Source organism: Cinclus cinclus, chromosome 12, assembly GCF_963662255.1.
Source record: "Cinclus cinclus chromosome 12, bCinCin1.1, whole genome shotgun sequence".
Classification (NCBI taxonomy): domain Eukaryota; kingdom Metazoa; phylum Chordata; class Aves; order Passeriformes; family Cinclidae; genus Cinclus; species Cinclus cinclus.
In genome coordinates, this window is record NC_085057.1 from 12709041 (window position 1) to 12733756 (window position 24716).

Consider the following 24716-nt stretch of genomic DNA (forward strand, 5'->3'; position numbering starts at 1 on the left):
TGTCCACAGTATATAAATATGGTTTTAGTTTTTTTATTATTTATGAAGAGTGGAGCTGGCACCCAGCAGCATCTCTACTGTGCATTCTGGATCTTGGGATTGTATTTGGTAATCTCTGCTGTGACTTTACCCTTTTTAGCGTTGCCTGTATGCTTTTGATGGCAGGAGCAGGGGAAGTCTATTCTTAGTTACACCCTAAGGTGGAATTCCATTATTACTCCATGGTTAGTGTTACACTTATTCTAAAACTGATGGGATATTGCATTCTTATTCAGCCTTATTCAAAAGTTCTTTGTGTGCTCAGGCTTCTAAATGGGAGGGAACTAGTGGAAATAAGTCTTTAAACTAATGGATTTGTTGGATAAGGATTTTTTAAGCACTATGGATTACACAAAGGATTTGTTACAATAAGTATTTTGCATTTTAAGATGTGATTAAAATAAGATAGTCTTTAAAAAAACCCCACACCCAGAACCAAATAGCTAAGAATGCTGGTTTATAACTTCCAACAATATTTCATTAGTGTGTCCTACAGCAAATTGTAGGACTCTTAAGTGCACCTGAGTTACTAATAAATGGCTATTTAAACATTTAGTTAAAAAAAGGCATATTTTTTCCATGCAGTTTTCATGCTTTATATGCACCAAAAAGAGATTTTTGTTTTAGATGTTTCTAGGGTATATTTGCTTTGCAGAAGTGTAAGCAGCAGTTGGTATGTCTGTTTTGTGACTTCAGTTGACTACCCCTGAAAACAAATACGTGGCCTTCCTTTACTGCAGACACTCGAGCATTTTGGTACGTGTTCTTAAAGAAAATTATGGAAAGGGAAAAAACTTTATCATCAAAGTTTCTTTTTCTGAAAATATGTATGAAGCAATAGCTCTTCCCTTTTCCTAAATTTTGAGAAGTAATTTTGGTAAGAGGAAAAGAGATTAATGACACTGTGCAATATAGAAATAGTCCTCTAGAAGTTTTATTTCTTCTACAAAGAAAAGAAATAAGTTTTCAAGAATTCTGGTAAAAGTGGAGTTTCAGTAGCTCCTTTCAGGAAACACTCTGTGTGCTTTCAATTACAAACTAAATTGTCCCACATGCATTTCAAGCTCCATGTACCAATCGTGTTTTCACTTGAAACTTTTTGTATGTGGTCTCTTGCCAGAGGACAAACTCCAGTATGACAACACACATGGTTGCTTAAGGTGTTTTTGACACAGAGGTCAAAGAAAAGCTGAGTTTCTTAATGCTTGGGTTATTTTTCCTCATAGTCTCTCTCTAGGTCTGTTAGTAAAACTTCATAAGCCCCTCTTAGATGCAATAAATGGAACTCTGATCATTGCAAAGAAGTACTTTGGCTCATGATTCAATATGGTGGTTTTCAGGTGGTGTGAAAGCTTCTTCTTTCTCCCTCATGCTCTTTACATCTCCAAGTTTTTTAATGTAGGCCAGGGATGGTGTTAGACTCATTGTTCAAGAGCAGTATTGAGGCCATTGAGATTATTGCTGGACTTGTCCATCATCATGGACTATTGACCTTTGTTTTGTAGTTCGGTGGTGGTCCCTGATTAACGCAATTTTTTTCTATTCATCAAAATTTGTATCTGTTTATTTAAAATAACATACGAACAGAGAATTAGGCATGCCTCTGAGTATTTTCCTTAATTCTAAGAACTTAAAAAATTTAAATACACCTAATTTACAAAGAAAATCTCTGCAGAACTTTTGTAGATATCAGCTCTTCATATTGCCTCTAATTTTTCATTTCTTCAAGCTATAAAATTTGTTGGAATTTGGCAAATTTCTTTAACAGGTTCTCCCAGAGTTCAAATAGCTATAATGGTGAATTTTTAAGAGAAAATTCACGGTCACATGATTTTTAGAATCGTTTCTAGTAACAGAGCTCCTTATTCCTGCACACTGGAGACAGACATGGGAATTTTGTGTTGTCAGTTTATAGCTTCCAGAAAGACAAAGAGTTTGATCAGGATTTCTTAAATCTACTTTCATTTAAATTACTGTGAGGCTGTTTTGGCTGGGGATAGATGTGACGAGTTAGAAAACAGCAGCTAAGGCTGTATGTTAGGAATGAATTAATTCCTGTATGTTACATTTTGCTGGTATTCTGGTTGACTTGAATTTGATCAGTGTTTCTAATGGTATTTCTGGCTAAAGAAACACTACTGTTTAGACACTTAGGTAAGTGCTGTGCTTTTACTTAAATGATTGATTGAAATATTAAAATACTGCTGATCTAAATTTTAAAGTTCAGACAAGCTGATCCTGTAGAAGAACTAGCAAGGCTTTCTTTTCCAGGAGAATGGAACCAGTGTGCTTTGAGGTGTTGGAGAGAACTAGCAGCTCCTACGCCATTGCCTGCTGTGATTTGCAGATTTGTACATTTTGTCTATGAAGGCAAAAAGCTGCATTTACTGACACAATGGTTTCTCATGCCAGGTTTTATGCTGCTTTCTTTAATAATTTTTCTTTCTTCTTCCAATGGAGACCCTCACAGTTTCACACCATCTCTAAATTGCCTATTTTTCTGAACACTTCCTTTCTAGCACTTTGTGTCATTATTTTAGGTAGTTTTGTATAAATAAAGGTAAAACACTGAACTACATTGAAAGTGTTGGTGTCGTTGAATGAGAACAGCACAATCACTGATGTCTTGGGAACCTTAATAAAATACTTCAGAAACAGAGTGAAGAAGGTTCAGTTTGCAGCACCCTGATTTTCCTGTTGCCAAGGCATGAAGTGTCTTTTAATAAAGCTGGGATAAAACCACAGTTTTATTTGGGTAATTAATATTAGATTTGGATTATGCTATGTAGTGGGGATTTTCAGCACCAGTGAATAATGACAAAATCTTGCAATGTATTCTTATCAATTTCTAAACAGAGGGCAGAATTCCTGTTCCACCAGTATTTTGAGACTGTAAATATAATCTGTCTCTTCTTGGGAATTTTTTTGGTGCTTAAGTCAGCGGTAAGACTGTGTGCTAAAGTTACTTCTGAGACCAATACAAGATGCTAACCTAATATTTTGGAAGGAGAAAGCAATGGCCACGTTTGGATTGAAGCTCATTTTAGTCTAAAAGCAAAGACTATTAAAATAAGTTTTATGTCAAGATCAAGTTACTTGCCATTTTTTGTGGGTGTGTTAGTCACATTGACAACCAAGCATCATCAGGAAATATGAGGAGTGAGCATTTGTTTACACAGCATTGTAATTAATTTGCATGTCCAGAGTGGTTACTCAGAATTACTACTATTTGCAGGTGTCATATAGAGGGATATAAAGAAAATCTAATTTTATAAATGATTGAATCTCTGAGAGATTTTTAGTATGGGCTTTGGTTGTTGTTGAGATGATGACAAAATAATTTTTTCATGGATATGAGAATCAAGAGCTCCCTTCAATACAGTTTAGGTTAAAAGAAACTATCCCTGGTAAGTTATTGATTCCCCCCCCCCCCCCCCCCCCATTGTATTATTTGTTTCCCTAGGCTTTTTATTAAAAGAAATTGAAAACAAGAAATACAGATGATTCCAAAAATGATGTAATGGATAAATATCTGGTTTCTTTAGGCTATGAGGACTTTCTGAAATCTCTAGAATATCTTTTGCTTAGCTGTTCAGGCAAATTTGAAAGCCTCCAGATGACCTCAGACAGTAAAACAATCAGGATAAGGTATCATGCATGTAAAGTGTATCCTTAAATTAGTACCCCAAAAGTATATCCCTGAATCAGGTACCCCAAATGAAAAAGCACATATATAGAAGGACATAAATTCAGGAACTGAGCCCTGTGGGAGTCTCTGAACATTTGAATCTGATTGGAAGTAAACCCACAGAAAATAATAAAGTGGGAGTCATTTTCTGATCTCCTCCAGAATCCTAAAGTCTGCTTCATTTTACCATCAGGGATAGAGAAGAAAAGCTTTTAAGTCAGCCAGCATCAGATTGATTCATAAAGCAAACAGGAAAAGCATTATGAGGCAAGGCTTCATGCTATGATAGACATCTCGGAATACTCATCTTTGGCAGTCTATACATCTCTGGCTGAGGGGGTGGAAACTCTGGTTTGTCTCCCTGGGCAATGTGTGGAATCCTGTTTATATTCCAGCTCAGTTTATGTGGCCTTGGGGAGCAGAGTCTGGTCTTAGAATTAGCTGTAATTTTTGCTGATCTGATAGTGGTATGACTGGCCAGCTATTCTTTTGTGGAGCTGTATGACAAATTCATTACATACTCTTATTTTTTTAAACATTTGTGCAGTGATGGTACTTATTTTATCCAGGACAAACAGCTGGTGGTGATTGAGAGATTCCTTGCATAGGTGATTTGCAAAGATTTCTTGCTTTTGGTAATAGGGAGAGTTGCTTTTAAATTGAAAAAAAAAGTAAGAAAAAGATCTGATCAGAGATACTATTTTGTAAATGTAGAAAGAATTTCATGAACGCCAAAGCATTTGGAAAATGAATAAAAGCAGAATTACAAGTTCACTGTTATCTGTTAGCAGTAGTTTAAATAAATGTATATGTACCTGCAGTATATTTAATGTAATAAAATTCAATTTTTTTAGCATAGCATTAGGTATACTAATGTGTCTCTTTCAGTTATTTTAATACATTAGGCTGCACCTTTTAAAGATATATATTTTATAAAGATGTTTATTAGCAGTAGAATTTAGTTTAATGACAAATAGTAAATCACTCCCAGTACTTAGTCTTTGAGAACAGTTGTTTCTCACAGTCATGGATAAGCAATATGTTTGTTGCTACACAGAAGAAGAAACTGATTGACAGTTTGTGTTACAAAAAGTTATGACTTTTAAACTTGTGGGTTATAAAAGGTAGGCAAGACCTAGGTGAATGACCTTGGCTCCTTGGCCTCAAGTATAAATGTCTTTTTCATGACTTCAGGGTTAGTTCAGGAGTCTGTGTGGAGCACTGCAGTAGAAAGAACTGGGTTATAAAGGCATCAAGGATGGCACTCCTGTCCTTTGGAGCAGGACTCCAAAAGAGAAGAAATGGGATTTTATCTGTTGTGTTTCAGATTTTTTTTTTTTTGTCAATAAACTCTCAGATGGTTTATGGGAAGGGAATAAGCATCACCAGATTCTCCAATGAGTGTTTTGTCACACCTTTACTACATTTTTTCCAAGTAATTAGGTGAGTTTTTTTATTGGGATCTATCATACCAAGATACAGTTCTGGTTTCATGAGACTGAGTGCTGCTATCTTCATACTCTTATGGGTTGTTTAAATTATTGCTTTTATAAAGACCACTATGTATTGGTACTGTTAACTTTGTCTTAACTAATGCAATCCATTTTTCTTTTGCCTGTGGATTTAGATGCATAAAAAACAGCATGAAAATGTTAAAACTGAAATGTAAATGCTACTGTAGCGTGTGCTATGTCAGCCCACTACATAATTATTATCCTTAAAATGTCAAATTTGAATATAATGTGTTTAAATTGCTTATTTCAGGCATTAGAGAAAAAATTAAGAAGAAACTGCAGCAAAAGATTTAACACTTGCCAGTGTATGAATTAGTAACGCAATTGAATAAAGTTTTGGTGTTTAAGCAGCAACAGCAGCATTGTATCTGGACTGAGAAATGTCTTGCTGGGTTGTCACGCTTGACGTTAATTATTGATAAGGGATTTCAGAAATAGCGCATGTGCTGTCAGAGTTGGCTGTAACGTGAGATAGGGAGTGCAGTGGTGGCAGAGGGCTTACAGCCAGGCAAGCACCTGTAGCACTTGGAGTTACTTGCTTCTTGGCATCAGACTTTTATTTTGTTGCAATGAGTTGATGTGAGCGATTAAAATAATGGAAAGATGAGTCGTCAAGCTTATTTCTATCGTGTCCCTCCACAGGAATTGCATAGAAGAACCCAACTTCAGCCTGAGCCAGCAAAGACGAAGGCTCTGCAAACAGTCATTGAAATGAAGGTATGGGCTTTGCACGTTTCCCTGTATGTTATTTTTACAGCATGAAGTTGTGTACTGGGTATGGCCGGGAGGGAGTTAATTTTTCCTGTAGCAGCCTGTCTGGTGCTGTGTTTTGAATTTCAGGCTGAAAGCAGTGTTGATAACATACTGATGTTTTAGCTGTTGTCTGAGAGAGTCAAGGCTTTCCCAGTTTCTTGCTCTGCTCCCACCCTGCAAGTAGGGTGGGGGTGGACAGGAGGCTGGGAGGGAGCACAGTAGGGCCAGCTGACCCAAATTCCCCAAAGGGATAATCCATACTGTCATGTCATGCTCAGCCTCTGCAAGCTGAAGGGAGGAGATTCAGAGTCACGGCATTTGTCTTCCCAAATAACTCTTGTGCCTGATGGAGCCCTGCTCTCCCGAGAGCAGCCAGGCCCTTACCTGCCCACGGGCAGCAGTGCATGAATTCCATGTTGCTTTGCTTGTGTGCACAGCTTTGCTTTACCTATTGCACTGGCTTTTATCTCCAGCAATGGGTTTTCCCACTTTTGCCCTCTGGTTCTCTCACCTGCCCCACCGAGGGGGAGTGAACAAGCAGCTGTGATGCTCAGCTGCCTACCAGGCCTTGATTTATGGCTTTTGCTCTTTAGTCGTTGAATGCTTCCTTTACCATGTCAGTTTATTTTGTTATCTAGCTAGGAATAATAAGTATTTATTTCTCCTGGTCTGTTTTAGAAATAAAATTTATTTAAAAAAAGCAAGTGTAACATTGCTGAATAACAAGAACAGCTTTTTAAAAAGACTAGGGTGTATGTGTGTGTTTTAGGAGATCCAAAGCACATGTAATAAACTGCCTAATGTAAAGTGTTTTCTTCCTCAAACTTTAAAACCAGTTCTTCTGTTGGTTGTTATGAGGCTGTAATTTTACAACCAATCTAAGGAAATACTAGTTGCATCAGCAGATATGGCAAAATCTGATGAAACAGCTCTCTTAGTCCTGACTATAGTTTACTCTTTTTTGATATATATTACTAAGGTGTTGTGGCTTTTCCCTCCACAATAACAGGGAATAAAAAAATAGTAATTTAAAAATGAAGACTGATATTTTTGCATAATTCTATGAGTCTGTAATGTTCATCTTTAAGAGAAATACCATGAGACTTGAGATAATTTGTGAATTGGCAGTGCTGCCCGAAATTCGTTAATGATGGTCTTTCATTTTAATCTTAGAAGGAAGTGCAAATTAAAGGCCTCATTTTGCCAATGACTTCTGTTATGAACAAATGAGTTCAGCATGTCTGAACATTGTGGTAAACACGCAGTTAAGACAACAGCAGGACTTTATAAATACAGGATTTGTCTTTTAATAGATATTAATTTGTTTGAGTTGTGTGAGTAACAAAGGTACATTGATTACAGAATTCCATTTTTGGATGCATATTTGCTTTGGACGGTAGTTCAGAAGTCTTTGTATGAAATCTGTGTTTTTGCTGTAACTCATTACCCTAAGTAAATGGAAAAGTAAGATACTGGCTGAGGAACTTGGTTTTTCTGTTCATATTCAGGATTATAGATTTAAAAGTTCTGGGATACAAAAGCAGTGTGTTAGAATAATGTATAATCTTTCATGTGGGTTGTACAACAATGTAAAGGACACGCTGAAATTAATTTTCAGTTCCTGTACCAAAAGTCTTTGAGAAGAACAAGGGTGGGGGTACAGGACACATGAATGACATGTGATGACTGCAGTTGCTCCTGACAATGCCTGTCCCTTGAAGACACTGAAGTGTTTTCTGTTTGATTCCACCTCTGTTTGACAGGTGTTCCACCTCTGCACCACCTCCGGTGCAATGTTCCACTTTTAAAAATCGGATGTTTAAAGTGAGGGCTTTCATTTGTTGTGAGTGAGGCTGCAATCCTGTTGCTGGAGTGCTGATGCAAAGCTGGTTTTTGCCGCTGATGCACCCAGTTCTTTCTGTCACTATGAACACTCGCCCCTTTGGGATTGCCCCTGTCTAAAGTAGACTTAATATTGAAAAGGAAGAGGGACAAATGTAAGATGTTGAAATCCACATGATGAACAGCAGTTTTCATTACAAGTTCCAGATTTGGAATGTTTTCAAGTAAATTTAAATTGTCTTAATCCAGACAGCATTTGTTTTGAAAAAAAATGTGGAACATTTGTTTTGAATGATGAAGCATTGAAGGAATTGTTTCCCTACAATGTTGAGGGTAGAAGGAGGGAGAGGATTAGCTGTAATATGGCAGTCTCAGGCCATCCACTCCCCCATGCAGAGACTGCAAGCAGTTTACATTTCTTTTCATCACACCCAGCCCCTTCCAGCCCCTCACCACTTTAGCTTTTGTCTGAGTGCCTTCCATGGCTTCCCCAGGCTCTGCCAGGATGCAACTTTCCCTCCTTCATAAATCCTTCTGTTCTCACTGTAGTTTTCTTCTGTCCCTTGCCACTGCTGAGTTCTTTCTGTCCCTTTTCTCAGTCTGTATTCCTTTCATCCAATCAAGCATATCCATTTCTCCTGCCTATCCTCTCATGTGTTTATTCATCCTAGATATCTTTTGCACTATGTGTCCTGTCCTGTCATCTTCATTTCTCTGCAAAGCTTTGCAGGTAGTTGTTTGTCCTTTCAGCAATTGCATTTTCTGCATAACTGCTCTCTTGTTGACCAGTGTTTATCTCCTATGTATTCATGCAAAATAAAAAAAAGGGCAAACAAAAAAAAAGATGGAAAATTCGCATCCTATGCTGTAACTCCTGTTTTGCTTTCTTTCTTTATTTTTTTTTTCCAGATAGCTATTGTCTTTTCAAATGCATTGCACAGGCCATTCTTTCCTAACTTTCTGGTTTTGCTTCATGGACACATTTGCTTCCAGATGTCCTATGTCTTTTGCTCTGTTGTTTCTCACTACACTCTTTACTCAGTTCTCTTTTCTGCAACTAACCTTATTTTCCAGAAGCCCTTTTTTTCCTTCTGGAAAACTGAGTCAGAAAACTGAAGGAAGGCAGAATGCTTCTTTCTCCCACGTGTCCCTATTATTCCCTCAATCTAGTCTAGTTTTGATACGGTGGTTGCTTTTGACTTTGTGACTGGGGATATATGTGATTAAACTGCTTTTTTTTCCCTTCATGCCTAAATCTTATTCTGTTAAAGTATAAAATAAAACTGGTACATGGAAATCCTTTCCTTTAATTGCAGTTGCACTTATGCATGCTTCCTTACATATTGTGTGCTGGCAAATGTCAGATGACTGATACGTTTGAATCTATTCTGAATATCAATAATATTCAATGTTAATTAACACCTATTAATATACTAAAAATGATGGAAAGGAAAAACACTTTTCACTTGATTTTATATAAGTATTCCTGAGCACATGAAGCGGGTGAAAACTTGCTCAACTCTTCTGTGGCCCCACTTGGAGTGCTGTCTTCTGTTCTGGGCTCCACTGGGCAAAAAAGACATGGAGCTGTTGGAGCAAGTCCAGAGGAGAGGCACAGCCATGCTCAGAGGGTGGAGAGCTCTCCTGCTCAGACAGGGCAGAGCTGGGGCTCTTCAGCCTGGGGAAGAGAAGGCTCCTCAGTGGCCCTATAGCCTTTCAGAACTGAAAGGAGGCATATAAGAAAGATGGGGACAAACAGTGGATGTCTCTTCCTTGAAGGTGTTCCCCAGCAGGGTGGATGGGAATTGGGGCAACCTGGGATAGTGGGAGGTGTCCCTGCCCATGGCAGGAGGTTGGGTTAGATGCCATTTAAATGCTACTTCCAACCCAGCCATTACAAGTTGCTATGGTCTAATTCTATCATCACTGAAACAGTAATATCACTTGAGAGAGAAAATCAGAAATTTCCTACAGGTATGGCCTAGAACTCATCTTAAGGATAGGATAGTGAAAAATACGTGGAGTCTAGCAGCTATAACGTCTCTGTAAATGTAAGCTGTAAAGTAAATGAAAATATTTGTGGTTTACCTTACTTGCAGAAAGAGCCATCTTTATGTATTGATCCAGCTGTGATATTTCAGGTATGGGTTTGGTTCTAGAGAAGTGTGTGTTTGCAGTGCAACATACTCTATTGTTAAGACTGCATGAACTTCCACTACCCTTATCTTCAAAGATAAACCTGAATATTCTCTGCATTAAATTGACAGGGTAAAAATTCATACAATAAGGGTAGTTGTGTATGGTCTGTTGACAGCCTGTGTACATAAGTGTGTTTAAATTCAAGCTTTAGTAAATGTGAACTTTCAAATATTTCCTTCTGATTGCTTGTTGAATGCCCTGCAAGCAAAATTTTACAGACATAATTTATCATGTATTTCAAATGATGAACAGTAGCATTTCCTTGCTTTTCCTTTCAGAGTAAGGCAGCCTGGAGTGCTGTATTATATGGGCTTGGACTTGATGATCTTTGTGGTCCCTTCCAATTCAGAACATTCTGTGGTTATTTACAAATGTTTTGCCCTTTTCCTGCCCCTCAGTTTTCAGGAAATGTACTATAGGACTCTAGTAAGGACTGATATGATTCATGAAACATCATAGTGGAAACTCACTTATTAGTCTTTTTCCATTGTGAAATACTGTTTTCTTCAGCATCAGGACACATACTAATTTTTTTCACATTCTAGGTCCAGCCAGCAGAAACCTAAATAGCCCAACCTCTCACAGAATATCTGCACTATTCTAATAAAGGAGATAAGGAAGACTTATTGATTACTGCTGGAAGTAGGGGATAGATTAGGGTGGGTGCCCTGATCTCTATCACAAATCCTGCTACATAATCTTATATCTTTTAACAGATTTAGAGGGCCTGACTGAAAAAAATCTGAACAAATGCTGTATTGTTTTAGAACTCAGAAGATGTTTATCAGTACCATTTAAAACTAAGCTGCTTACTTAATATTGTTGCAAAGGAATCTTTGGTGTGGTTCAACACAGACCCATGTAGTTTTTAGAACATTGCTAATGGGGATAAATCTTAGAGGTTTGGAGGAAATATTGCATCTGTTCCCATTTCAGTTTCTGAAAGCTTGTCAGTCCCTGTGCCCCAACAAGACTGGTTGAGTTTTCCAATTGAAATTTTCTGTGGGGAAAATGCTGATTCAGCAGAATCAGATTTTTATGGGACCGTGTCAAAGCTTTTGGCAGATGCAAAGCTACCTGAGTTTCTCTCCATCCTGTAAGGCAGCCCAGCTCCCTTGTGGCCGTACCCACTGGGAGTTCTGGGCTCTCTGTGCTGTCTTTCACCTACAAGGTTCCTCACTTTCCAGCAGTTGTCCAGGCAGGAAACCTGTAAGGTTTCTATGCATGCCATAGAGAACAGTGCCTTTGACAAAATTTGTGAAATTTCTGGCTTCTGTTTCAATAAAAAGTTTATAGAAAACTTAGTGACAATTTTTCAAGACACAGGAAGATAGCTTTTACACATTTCTAATCACAGTATGCAGAGATTGATTAGAAATAAACTTTTTCTCAGAGATTTCCATTTTATGATGAAGCAGAAGCACAAAAAACGCTTCCACAAGTTATTTTAGGTATTTCTCATGAAGCTTAAATGTGATTCTGTGATGTATAAACCTTCTAAAGAGTGTGGTAGGCTGTGCTAGAAATTGCTTCTGTCATATTATGTTTGCAAACACGTAAAATACAAAGGCAGTACAAAAAGGCAGACTTAGCTGGGTAGGTCTGATGAAGACTATTCCCAGATGTCATGTCACAACAGGTCATGTAAGTATGCATATATTTCATTGCAAAATCGTTCTACAGTGTAGTGAAGCTTAGGTTTTGCTTTTATCTTCAAAAATAAGAGGAAAATATTTCTGAAATGCAGTCCAATGGAGCAAGCTGAATTGACTGTAATATAATGAGATCTACATTTATTTTGGTGTTGTATTTAATTCCTGAGAGCTTTTAAATACTTCTCCATCTTTTCTTGCAGTATTTTGCCTGTTGTGCAGCTTCCTTAAATGATAAAATTCAATGATAAAATTGATAAAATTGATAATTGATAAAATTCAATTCCCTTATTTCAATCTATCTCAATATTTTACTTACCTTTTTTTAGAATTGGAATTAATTTTAAAATTAATTTTTGTTGGAATAAGAAAATTATAAAAGAAAAAGTTCTCTCGGTTTGAGGTTTATTGTTGACTATAAAGATAAAAGCAAAAATGTTAGAGGAATGACAGTGGGCCATCTAAATTATGTTGCTCAGTCCTTAGCTTTCATTCTGTATGGATTTATAACAGTGGTCTTCGAAAATAATCTGAGATTTTTTTCATTGCAGTACCAAAAATTCAGACGCTTTTTGGAGCTTCATCCAGATTCTCCTGTATTAAATTATTACATTTATCTAGCTTTATTATGAAATAAGTTATTGCAGGAATTGGGGTTTTTGTTTCTTTTCAGGCAATATAAAGACAGCAATGGAAACAAAGTTGCAGTGATTCGAGCTTAGCTTGTCCTTTTCAAAGGATCAATTCCATTTGCATTTTTTCCTCCCAGTTAGCTTTCCACCTTAATCACCTGGTCTGAGTGAATCAGATTGATTTGTTTTATGTGTTTTTTAAAATTTTTATTTAATATTGGTCTCAATGAAACTAGAACTTCATGCAGTCTCTAATATTTTATGGATGGTTGATCCTTTATGTTGTTGATCAGATTTCCTAATGAGTAATTCTGCAATGTTCTTTCAAACAGAAAATTGTGACAAGTTTGTGCAATCACTTCTGTAATCTTTATAAGTCTCACAAAAGGGACATACAATTTCCAAATGACTGCAAGTAAAAAAATGTCACTGTTTTCCAGTGCTGTTCTGGCACACATGGCAGCCATTGGTTGGCATGTATAAATTTTTAGTGGTTGTGGTTTTGTTTATCTTGGGACTCACAATAAAGTGCTAAATCCCCTCTTAGTGATGTGGCTAGATTAGTCAAGGAAAAATACATGAGGACACAACCTTTCTCCCTCTTGAGAGCAGGCAGAACTCCAGAGGAATGGTGTCCTTGAGCCACACAGTGAAGTGGCCTTTGCCCTGCAGAGACATGGGTTGGTCTTGGAAGAATGGCCAGGCCTAGATGGTTACCAATGATAACAAGGTTTGTTATCATACGTAGGTGGGAAAATAGGGCTTCTGCTATTCTCTCTTCCTTCCTGTGTAGGAATTAAATGGATTTTTTTACTAGCATGTATTCTCTACAGACTGTGCAACTATGATGAAAGAGGTCTGGTCTGAATTCTGCATTACTTTTAGCTAAAACCAATAGAATTACTCCTGGTTTATGTGCCTTCGCTATTTGTACCATGTATTTCTGCTGTCTCATTATTTGATATTCACTCAAGTACAGACATGCTTCTGTTACTCTTTAATATATGCCTCGTGTAATTTTCAATACTCTTTTTTTGTAACTTAGGATACAAAAATAGCTTCACTTGAGCGCAATATAAGAGATCTTGAAGATGAAATACAGATGTTAAAGACAAATGGAGTTCTGAATACAGAGGACCGAGAAGAAGAAATCAAACAAATAGAAGTTTACAAGAGTCACTCAAAGTTCATGAAAAATAAGGTAAGATCTATTTATAAAAGAGATTAAGACTGTTTAAATAATGGAAAGTTTGGTGTGACCAATTTCAATGGAAGAAGCTGTGTGTCTCGTTTTGGTAAATCTCTACTATATAATAATCAGTAGATGTGAAGGAGTGAAGCATTATGGATAAATGAAAATTACTTGATTTTAGCTTTTGATGTAGTTTTGCAGGAAGGACTTCTGTTTCATAGATGATACCAAATTGTTCTCTGCTCTTATTTTTAAGACTAGCAATTTAATGACTCTGTTCCTCTAATTTCAAATTACTGTACACAGACTATTAGGAGTGACCACAGGCAGATAGTAAATATGTAGTGATGTGATACATTTCCTGGTTTCAGACTCACAAAGCATTATTGCTTGTTCATTGTTTGGGGGTTTTTGCTACAGAAGAAATGAAAGTGTTAGTGCCCATGTGGAATTAGTCCAGATTAATTAAGAAAAAAATAATAATCAAAGAACATATTTATTCTGTTGAAAAACAAATAGCTCTTAAGCTACTGAAAAATAACTAAATTTCCTAAATAGCATTATCACCAGGAAAATGACTTTGCTAACGTAAACATAATTAATTTCAAAGCAATTCAGTTTTAGTGACTTACAGCAAAACTCCCACTGCATGTCAGCAAACCTGTTGATATAAAAATGAGGTACAAAGCCTAGAATGCTAATGATCTCCTGACGTTTTTGAGAGGAAAGGCTTCAGTATGTTTCTGTAGCACAGAAAGCAGATGAATGAGAAGAGTATTGGGTATGCATTGTTTTGTCAGAGCCTTCTGATCTTTATTAAATGCCACGTTCTGATGGAACTTTTTCTTTCACTAGTCGTTTTCTTCCACTTAAAATTAAGATTTGCAGCCAAAGATGTTATTTTTGTCACTCATCTGAGAACCTTTCAAGGTGGAAAAGTATTTGTGGAGCTGTCAGCAAACAGATGTTGCTGTACATGATTTGTTGAAGCTGAGATCTTTGATAAATTCCAATAAACAGGATTAATGGCAAATAACAGTGAAAAACTCTCCTGAGGTACTTGAAGCTCTTAATACTTCTCATTTATTCTTGAAGTAAATCTTGTTTTCAATCTGTTCTTGATTTAAATAAATGCAAAGGTGTTAAATGAAGGCAAACACTGAACATCATTTATTTATGTGAGTGGCAGAGAATGTTTGGCAGTGTTTATTTTCTTAACTATTTCTTAGTAATATAAAACTCCTTCCAAATATATCGGCTTTACTTGTTGTAAATAAAAGTAGTAAAAATGAGAAAGAAAACTTGCTCAGATTTTTTTTTCTTTCCCACTTGATAAGGCCTCTCCTTGCTTAGTTTTTGAAGGGAGAAATTATGTCATTACTCACATAATACAGAAATTGTCAAAATAGGTCTTAAAGTTTATATGACCAAGAGATCTGCACCTTCAAATACCTTAATTGAGAATATGAATAAAACAGGATGATTCATACTTTTATTAATAATTTTTGCTTTGGAACACTCCCTTCCCTTACTAGGGTTCATCCTTTGGCTGTCAGCCACATATTTAAATGAACACAGATGCATTATTTTTCAGGTTTGAGTTTGCCCTTGGCATTTAAGTAGTCCTTTGGGTACTAGAGCTCTCATGCTATCCATTGGTATGGGTATGAAAATGTAGTACATTGTAGTACAATTTCAGCAAATTTCCAGTAAGATGAGTTTTAAGTACTGATAAAACAGTAATAAGGTGTTCTGTGATTAATGTCTGCATGTAGGAAATTTCCATACTGAATGAAGGAAGCATGCAAGTTCTAGGAGATCCTCTAGGAAAAAAAAAACAACAACAAAACAAAAAAACCCCACAAAAAAAACCAAACAAAAAAATAAAAACAGAGAAAGAACTGCAGTTTGTTTATTTATTTATTTTTGCTGGTTTTTTTTTTTTTGGTGTGTGTGGTTAGGCCTGGAAATTTAACAACCAACTTAAAACCACACCTTTACCAGTATAACCTGAAGAATCTACTGATAGACTTATAGTATATACTCTATGCAGACACATTATTTGATTTGCTACTCCTTTTCCTTTTCTTAAATCCTTCACTTTAATAAGCAGTTGTCATTTGTTGCATCAGACCAAATCCTATAATGTATTAATCAGCATAGTTTCATTTAATGGAATTATTTACTTATTTAGCCCATCAATTTTAATGTGCAATATTCAGAGGGAAAGCTCTGATTTTTTTCCCCCCCTTTGTTTTCTGGTTACTCTGCATAATGTCACATAAGAATTCGGTGTGTAAAAATAACAGAAGAACACCCATAATGGTTTTCTGGAAATGGAAAATTAATGGGTTCTAAAGAACTGAAATTATGGGAGGTGACAGAATCGTAAATTGAGAAGGAAGAAAAACGAATTAGAGTTTCAGGAAAGGAGGTGAAGCAAGATCATATTGGGCAATGCTGAAAAAGTGGTGACAGGCAAATTACACACATGAAATATGTGAGATAGTGGGAAGGTCAGGGTCAGAGGACAAACTTGGAATTTTTTGATGCTACAGCAATTATATCCAGACTTGTAGGTTCTCTTCACTTTAGTCCTTACAAAGTATAAAAATGTTTTTCTTGCATTGTATGAGATCATGAGGTTTCATTGAATTTTGACAGCTGATTTTCCATATCGCTTTAGATACAGCAAAAATGCTTACATATCTGCTGAGGCAACAATCTATTTTATGTCCTGTTTAATTAGTTTTTTTACACACTGAGATACTGCAGAACTTTTAAAAAGTGAATATACCCATGCCTAAAATTTCTTAATATAAGTTTTAATAGTTTTTTATTATACCTCTTTTTTCTGTGGCAATTTTAAAATGGAAATTTTAGTACTCTTTCACCATGATACTTTATTTTAAAAAGACATCAGCATATTTATTCAACAATCTTTGTGTATTTTGGTTTGTTTTAACTCTTAATTTTTTTTTTATTTGAGAGCTGTAACGCATTTTTAAACTCCTGACAATTTGTAGGTCTTTTAGCCAGAACTTTACACTAAACAGATTCCGTTTCTAAAACACAAAGAGCACACCTGCAATGAAAGCAAAGCCTTTTAAAATTTTATTTTATTATTTCTGAGGGTGTGGGTTGTGTCATGGAGAGAAGGGTGAAGAGTTTCTAGAAGAGATTAAGCATCTGTGATGTTCACATGCGTCTCACATAAAGCCTGTGATGTAATTCAGATTGGCTGCAGATCTATGTTTTGTCTTTGCATCTCAGAGACAGATTTTCCCATTGTTCATGTTCTATCCATTTTCTCTTGGTTGCCATCCTTGCTTACATGTTCTGGCAAGGGATGGAAGAAGGTGATTTGCTTTCCAGAGGAAGCTTTTTCTAGCAGATTTTAATTGCATTCTTTCCCTATGTCTGGTTTTTGTATGCTTCTTTTCTTATTTTGATATTTTCAGACTTCAAAGGTGATTTTTTTTTTTTTTTTTTTTTTTAGTGCCAGGGTAGATCCTTTACACAGTAGCTCGTGGATGACTATCTGAGCACCTTAAGTAACAATGCAAACATATTGGGATTTATAAAATAGATTTATAAATCTATTAAGACTTGCATACAGATGGTAGTTGGAAGAATTATTGTTTTAAAATTTAATTTTGAAATATGCACTCACAATGTAAAACAAAATAGAAGCATTTTGGTCAGCAGCAAATATTTCCAGTACCATACAACACCGAATTTGTGAAATGTTTTATTATGTGGATCTTTGGAATGTGGTTGAGTAAGATCAACCCATGGATATTATTTTTTTTTTCCCCTGGGAATTTTTGAATCATCTTCCATCTACCACTTGTACATTTCTTGCATCCCAAATGTGTGTTGGGACATGGAAAAGAGCTCTTCACATAAAGGAAGTAATTTCTCTGAGTTATGCAGATACAGTGAGGCATTTTATTTCAAATAATCCTCATGAGGTGATGTATCTGGATTCATCTGGTGACCAGTGTTATACCACAAGAATTTAGGAATAGCTATATGCCACCTAATTCACCATCCTTTCACATATGCACATAGTTCTGTATATAGTCCAGTGCTTTGCTCTGATTCACATATTCTAACTCCACTACAATCAATTTTGTGTTCCGTGGCGATTCTTCCCATTTATCATTGTGGAAGGAGGAGAGTAATCACAATTCCATGACATTTACTGATGAACCTTAAATTCACTTCAATTCAGAAGCTCTGTCTTAGTATTGTGTTTCTGCTGTTTCCTCTGGGACAGGATTTTATAATCTCTCAGCCCTTTCATTGTGAATAATTTTTTATAATGTTTTCCCCAGACTTCTCTTAAGTTAGTCTTCTTGGCTTGGCTTTTCTACTACCTGAGAATTCCATGTGAGCTGCCAGGGAGAAAAATAGGAGGTGGAGATGGTGGGCAGCAACAAATTTGTGAGAAGAGGAGTAAGGTTGAAAGTCCACTTTTCTGTTTTCCTCTCCTTTCTAAGATGACTGTTTTTTCTTTATCAGACTCCTAAAAAATTCCTGATTCACTCTGGCCAATGATAAGTCATGGGAATGATGCTGTTGGAAGGATTGAATTTATACTTTTATGAACACTTCTTTTCCTGTGCATTTTTGCTGTTGTGCCAGACTTGCCTCACATGGGATTCATGCCTTTGAACTTAAGTGAGGTCCGTGGTGAATTTATGGGCCAGATCATCACCTATAATCTTCAGGAGTTTCCTTTTGACTTCTCCAACAACAGGGCATTGATTCTTAAGATAGAATGCATTAAATTGCAAGAAACACAATTGAAGGCGTGAGTGTAAAAAGTCTGAACCTTAATTCTCTTCCAGAATTCACAGGTGTCTGATTTGTCATACCATGATCATTCACACCTTTCAGATTTCCAGCACAGCTATGAATTGGAGACAAAATTAATGACCTCACTTTTCCCCCCCACTGCAGATTGATCAACTGAAACAAGAACTCTCAAAGAAAGAATCAGAACTTCTTGCCTTACAAACTAAGCTTGAAACCCTTAGCAATCAGAATTCAGATTGCAAGCAACACATTGAAGTGCTTAAAGAGTCTCTTACTGCCAAAGAACAGAGAGCTGCCATACTTCAGACAGAGGTATTGTATCTCCCAATCATGAAATGCAATAGAAATACTGAGTTCATGGCCAGTATCAAGGTTTTGATGTGTTTGGTTCAAGTCTATGTGGCAGGAAAGTTGTTAAAGAATAATGAATAATTTAAAACAATATAAATGCCAATGTGTTTGGTGTATATATAATTTTGGTAGTACACCAGCTCTTATTCTAGAACGTTTTTAGAAGTGCTTATGATTGCCTTTTAAGAAAGTGTTTGTGTCTAATTGTCATTGGCTTCAATGGGGGGAGGTGGACCTTAATGACTTGATTGTTGTGATATCATGACCCGTTTCCTCATCTGTTGGGTGACAGAGTTGCTCTCTCAGTTGCTCTGGTTGATGCTTCTTTTCTTCTGTGCATTTCTGTTCTGAAGGGTGAAGCTACCGATGTATTTTGAAGGGATCTGTTGAAAGCTGCATATTATTAATCTCTGGTTATTTTTTCAAATGCAGTCAACATTTATTTTAAAATATTAATAATTTCATTCTTTAAAACAGACCAGTGCATTAATTATGTATCTACAAAATCAGACCATGAAAACATGAGTAATGGAATACTTATTTGGGACGGTTGTCACATTTAAGGGAATGTGTAAATCCAGTGTTTAAAAAGTCCAATAACTACTTTCCTGGTGTTCTGAAAAACTTCATAGGCTTGGAGAACACAATACTGATTAGACAGATTGCTATTAAAACTTCCTGATTTTATTTTTAATGTGTTTGCTTCTTTCAGGAAACAAATACCTGTGGAATTTAGACATACAGTGCAAATAGTTTCTATTCAGAGAAGTATATTATTTAAGGTATACAGGAATCTTACAGAATGTTTCAAATGTCTGGCTAGCAAAACGCTAGGAAAAAAATTGGCTTAAATTCATCCTTCTTGTGGAAGCTCAAAATAAATATTTCTAAGATTCTGATTATTCTGTTTTGCTGTATGTCTTGTGCTCTGCATGCTAGGAGGATGCCTGCTAAGAAATTTGGAATTTCCAGCTTGTGTTTAATGGGCCACCCAGCATATGTGTATAATACAAAATAATAAAAGAACAAGGTTAAAAACTCCAGCAGTTTTGCTGATCTCAGTCTAGCATTTGAGTAGGAAAGATGGGGTATTTTACATCATGGGCTGTGCAAATTTGTTTTGCAAGGCTTGCATGACCTGTCGTACTGCTGAGGATGGTGATGAATTCCATTGCTTCTCCACTGATTCGCCTACCTAATCCCTTATCAGACTGGTTTGTGGAGTGTGTTACAAACAAAGAACTGAGTTACAGTGTTCTTGCTGAAGGGCTGCTGGGATTCTGCAGTGCTGGTGGTGAAACAATTGCCTTCTGACAGGTATCTAATTCCCCTTCTCAGTTTCTGCACAAGGCTGTGGAGCTTGAGCCTTTGATGTGATCAAGCCTAGGCTGTGCTGTGGTAGCACCCAGCAGTGCTTCTAGACACAGCAGGTCTGGTTCCCTGGGAGCTGGGGAAAGATTTTGGTTGTTTGGAGCAACTGCATCATCTATCTCCAGGCCTCAGGTCTTATCTAAGGGAGGGCAGTGGCTTCCAGCAGCAGATGGGAAAGCAGCTGCAGGGAGATGCAGGGCAAATGGCAGCCCTCCAGCAGGTGGAAGTCATTAGGGAAGGAATTCTGTACTGTACAAGCGATTGTTGTTGGGCATTCCCAGATGAGGAAAGCTAATAACATTTTGGCCTGCATTGGGCCACACTCCTTTCTTCCTACGTGTCTACATTGTCTATTTGTAGAACAGTTTTTGTACAATTTTGCGTCCTAAAACATGTTCATAGCTTGCCTTGAAGTGCTGCTTTCTGGAGGTGAAAGTAACCATCAAAAGGCAGTTCTAATCCGGTGCTGAGTAAGGTATTCAGAGTTGCAGTGTCAACTTCCTGCCTAAATAGGATTACTTTGTAATCACCTTGTTGCAATTAAATTAGCATAGTAAATCCTGTAATAAAAGAAACTCTCCACAGGCTCTCAGTTATTTCATAAGAAGCCTTTTTATTATTTAGCTTAATGGCACTCTGCAGCTTATCTTCAGGTTTTGCTGAAGCAGCTGCCTGTGATGCAATGGGATGTGATTTACAGAATCATGTAATGGTTGAGGTTGGAAGGGAGCTCTGGAGCTCATCTGGTCCAACCGCCCTGCTCAAGCAGGGCCACCTAGAGCCAGCTGTCCAGGACCATATCCAGATGGCTCTTGACTATCTCAAAGCACAAGATACAACCTCTGTGGACCACGTGGGTCAGAGTGAGTGTTTCTCATGTTCACAGGGAACCCTCTGCGTTTCAGTTTGTGCCCATTGCATCTTTTCCTCTCACTGGGCACCACGGAAGAGTGATAAGGTGCCCCATTCGCTTTTCTAGGCTGGACAGTTCCGCTCTCTCAGGCTTTTGTCATATAAGAGATGCTCCAATGCTTTAATAATGCCCTTAATTAATCCTTTAGTTTCTTTATGGTCTTTTGTTGGGCTGTCTCCAGTATGCCCAGAACTGGAGATGATATCTCAGGTGTGGCCTGAGCAGTGACTGATAGACAAGAGGGATCACCTCCCTAAACCTTGTGGCAGCACCCTTCCTACTGAGCCCAGGATGCTGCTGGTGTGTCCCTGCAGGGCCACATTGCTAGTGTTCACCATTGTGACCACCAGGACCCCGAGGTTCTTTTCTGCAAAGCTGCTTTCCAGCTGAGTGAACTCCAGCACGTGCAGGTGCTTGGCATTGTTCTTCTGGTTCAGGACTTTACATTTCCTCTCCCTAAACTCTATGAAGTTCATGTCAGCACATTTCTCCAGCTTGTCAAAATCCCTCTGAACAGCACCACGACCCTCTGGTGTATCAGCTGCCCTCTCCATGTTTTTTTCCACCAGCACGCTTGCTAGGGCTGCACCCTACCCCATCATCCAGATCATTAATGAAGACATGGAACAGGACTGGATCCAATTAACCCCTGGGATGCAATACTAGTTCTGCTGGGGTGTCCCGATTCCACTTGATAGGCAGCCCCCCCCATCTACCTACATGGTTCTCACAAGCCAGGTGTGAAAGAGCATGAGGCTTAGAAGTAATATGTTGGTATTAATGAGAGTTTTTTTGTAGTTCATGTATCCCTGGAAGTTCATTGGTATCACTCTGTTTGTTGGCAAATTCTCTCTGTGCTTGTTGTTTGGTAGAATGGAATTTTGGGTATAATTTCATGTTTGGAATTTTCATGATGTCTTAGCAAAATTAGCTCAGAAAATAATCCTGCTTTAAAAGTGTAGTTAAAGTTTGAGCTCTGTCTTACGCAGTTGGTTTCAACAGTAAGAAATGAAGCGGAAGCAGAGTTGTGATGATCTTCATCTTGAAGAATACTGACGACTGTTGAGGCATGACTAGCAGATTTAGGTGATTTACATGTGCTGTATCAGATCATCAGGAATACGAGGGCACTTAAACTTTTTTGATGAGATTTTTGTCACGTTTCAGGTGCAGTGAGACTTTATGACATAATGGGAGAAAAGTTAAAATCATTGGCAAACAAGCCTAGAATCCAAATAGTGTTCTTCTTGCGTGGTGTTTCTGTTGTCCAGGTGATGTCAGTGTTTTGTTTTTATTTAAATGTGTTCAGTGAACTTAAACTTGAAGTTTTTATTGACAGCTGAAACAAAAAGAAATGAAACAAAAAGAAATAAACCCCATACAGCAGTAACTATCACGGTGGCCAGAGTTGGGAGGTCTGAAAATAGTTTACTGCCAGTAGGAAAAATGTTTGGAAGCAGTCCTTAGAAGGTTCACCACCTCTGCTACGTGCATTTCATTTTGTTCCATTTTAAAGGTTATGTATGATAAGAGTGCCAAACTGTGCAAACTTTTCCTACCCTAATGTATATACCCTTTGTTTTGATTCTCTTTATTAATGATGTGGAAACCCTGAGGTCAGATAAAAATGAGCCAATGTAAGGCTAGTCCAGCTACAGAAAACTGAAAATGTCACTGTGCTCCACAGAGAATTATTAAAAGGGAGAATACGACACTTGATGAGGTTTTCCTTGCTGTGTGAAAGAGCTATTAAAATATGTTAATTTTTAAATGAAGTCTTTTAGTGTTACTGCAGAAGGAAAGAAGTTAAGGAGTGAAGCATCCTTTTCAATTATGTAAAAAGATTAAACACTGCCATTTGTATACTTTAAAAAGTGGTAGACAGTTTGATTGTTTTTTGTGCATATTTGCAGTGACTTGCACTTAACTACTGCACTTACCATCAGGGAAAAAACTTATCATAAATTGATGCAAATAAATTCAATTCAGCTGGGTAGCTCAGTGGAGAAAAATATTTGTTTCATAAGCATTTCTGACACAAACATACTTTAGCACTTAGTGTATCACTGCTTTAGATAACACACCTGCAAACTGGGAGGTGTGCTGTTTGAAGGTTAATGAACTGTGAAATAAGTAAATGTCTACCAAGAAGTTTTGTAAATTGCGTGCATAGTCCTGTCAACAGAGAAAATGGATTATTAAAATAGGTGAAGTCTGTACTGTAGCTGAATAGTGATGTGTTCAGCATACACATATTAGTATAGAAAACCTAGTAAAAATGAAGAGGAGGGGTAGTTATAGAAGTTATTTATTGCAATCTGCTTTTTTGTTTAAACAAATCTGTTTATAGAGAAGGGTTGTGAAATTATTGACTTCTTGGCAGTTCTTAGTTTGCATAAAGAGCAAATAAAAGCAGACAGCAGAAAATACTTGGAACAAGACGAAAAAAGCTTTATTTTTCTTTCTATTGCAATGTTGATATTTGATATTTCTTGAAATGTAAATCTGCTTTTAATTTTACAACAATAATGGTATGACTATGGTTATTTCACTCTCACATTTTTATTTTTCGAAGTTAGAGTTTTACTTTGAAATTGTGTTTTTTCTATTGTTTTGTGATTTTTCTTGTTTCAAATCAGTGTGGGCCAGATCTTTCAGTGTGGTCTCTTTGCTGTGCTGCCAGGCCATTGTTCTGGTGGATGTGCTGTGCGTGCGAAGGGAGATCACCCACGGCACAAAGCGCCGCTCTGGACACCCGGCTGCCATTTGCTCTCTGTCCCTCTGCAGCTCTCCCCTGCTACTCTTGACAAAGAGTTCCATATTTCAAGTGCAGCTTTGTCTCAGGTGGAACGTGCCAGATAGTTCAGTTTCTGTGCAGCATTCACGTTTTGTAGGCTCTATGGCTGTTCAGAACAGGAGAGAGGAGCCTAGTGGCACAGCAGTAAATTCAAAGATTTAAGCTGAAAGAACATGTAGGTTGGCAGAGTGCTATATCTGAATAGAAGTAAACTGTGAAGCAAAGGTGGCAGGGTTTTCAATTGTTGTTTTTTTCTTTTGGTGTCAATCTGCCTATTGGATTCCGATTTCAGGACTGTTCAGAGGCACCTCAAATGCCTGGTCTGATTTCAGGGATCTCTGTGCTTTGAGCAGGAGGTTGCACTTGTGACCTCCCCAGACCCATTCCAGTGACTTTATTACAAATTAATTACAAATTAATTACAAATGGTATTACAAATGAAGCTCTCTCAAATACTGATAGGTATTAGACACACAACTCCATCCCCCTCAACTGTGTGATGTGGATTGTTTGTTTTTTTCCTTTTCCCCTTGTTTAACTTTTAGAAGGAAAGAACTTGCTAGTTCTTGGTATCACAGTGGAAAATGAAACTATAAGGATCTGAGCTTCTGAAAGATTAGTGGTTTCAGAGGTAACCTGCAAATATTTAGAGAAGTGTTCAAATAAGATCAGCTCGTGCAAACAGAACTTATACACTTCATGTCCCAAGTGATAACATGATATAATTGCATAATATTTTACATTTTTCTAGTTCTTTCCACGCTTAAAATCAAGTAATGCAGTCTGTTAAAATTGTTGAAAGATTTGTCATTGTTATAGGTAAAAAGTATTTACAAATTATCCTTTGCAAAAGTAACAGCAGCTGCATTTTATCCCGAATAGTTTAATTCTGTCATCATTGGGTATGTTTTCAACAGCTGATGTGATAAACTTAATAGAATTCCAGTTT

General features: G+C 37.2%; 1 protein-coding gene across 1 annotated transcript in view; it reads left to right on the forward strand.

Moving 5' to 3' along the window:
* Positions 1 to 24716, forward strand: part of ERC2 (ELKS/RAB6-interacting/CAST family member 2) — a 276247-nt gene that overhangs the window by 63320 nt on the left and 188211 nt on the right. The window contains exons 4-6 of the mRNA XM_062500997.1: positions 5884 to 5958; positions 13365 to 13520; positions 18480 to 18647. Coding sequence (XP_062356981.1) covers positions 5884 to 5958; positions 13365 to 13520; positions 18480 to 18647 — 399 coding nt within the window. The remainder of the gene's footprint in view (positions 1 to 5883; positions 5959 to 13364; positions 13521 to 18479; positions 18648 to 24716) is intronic.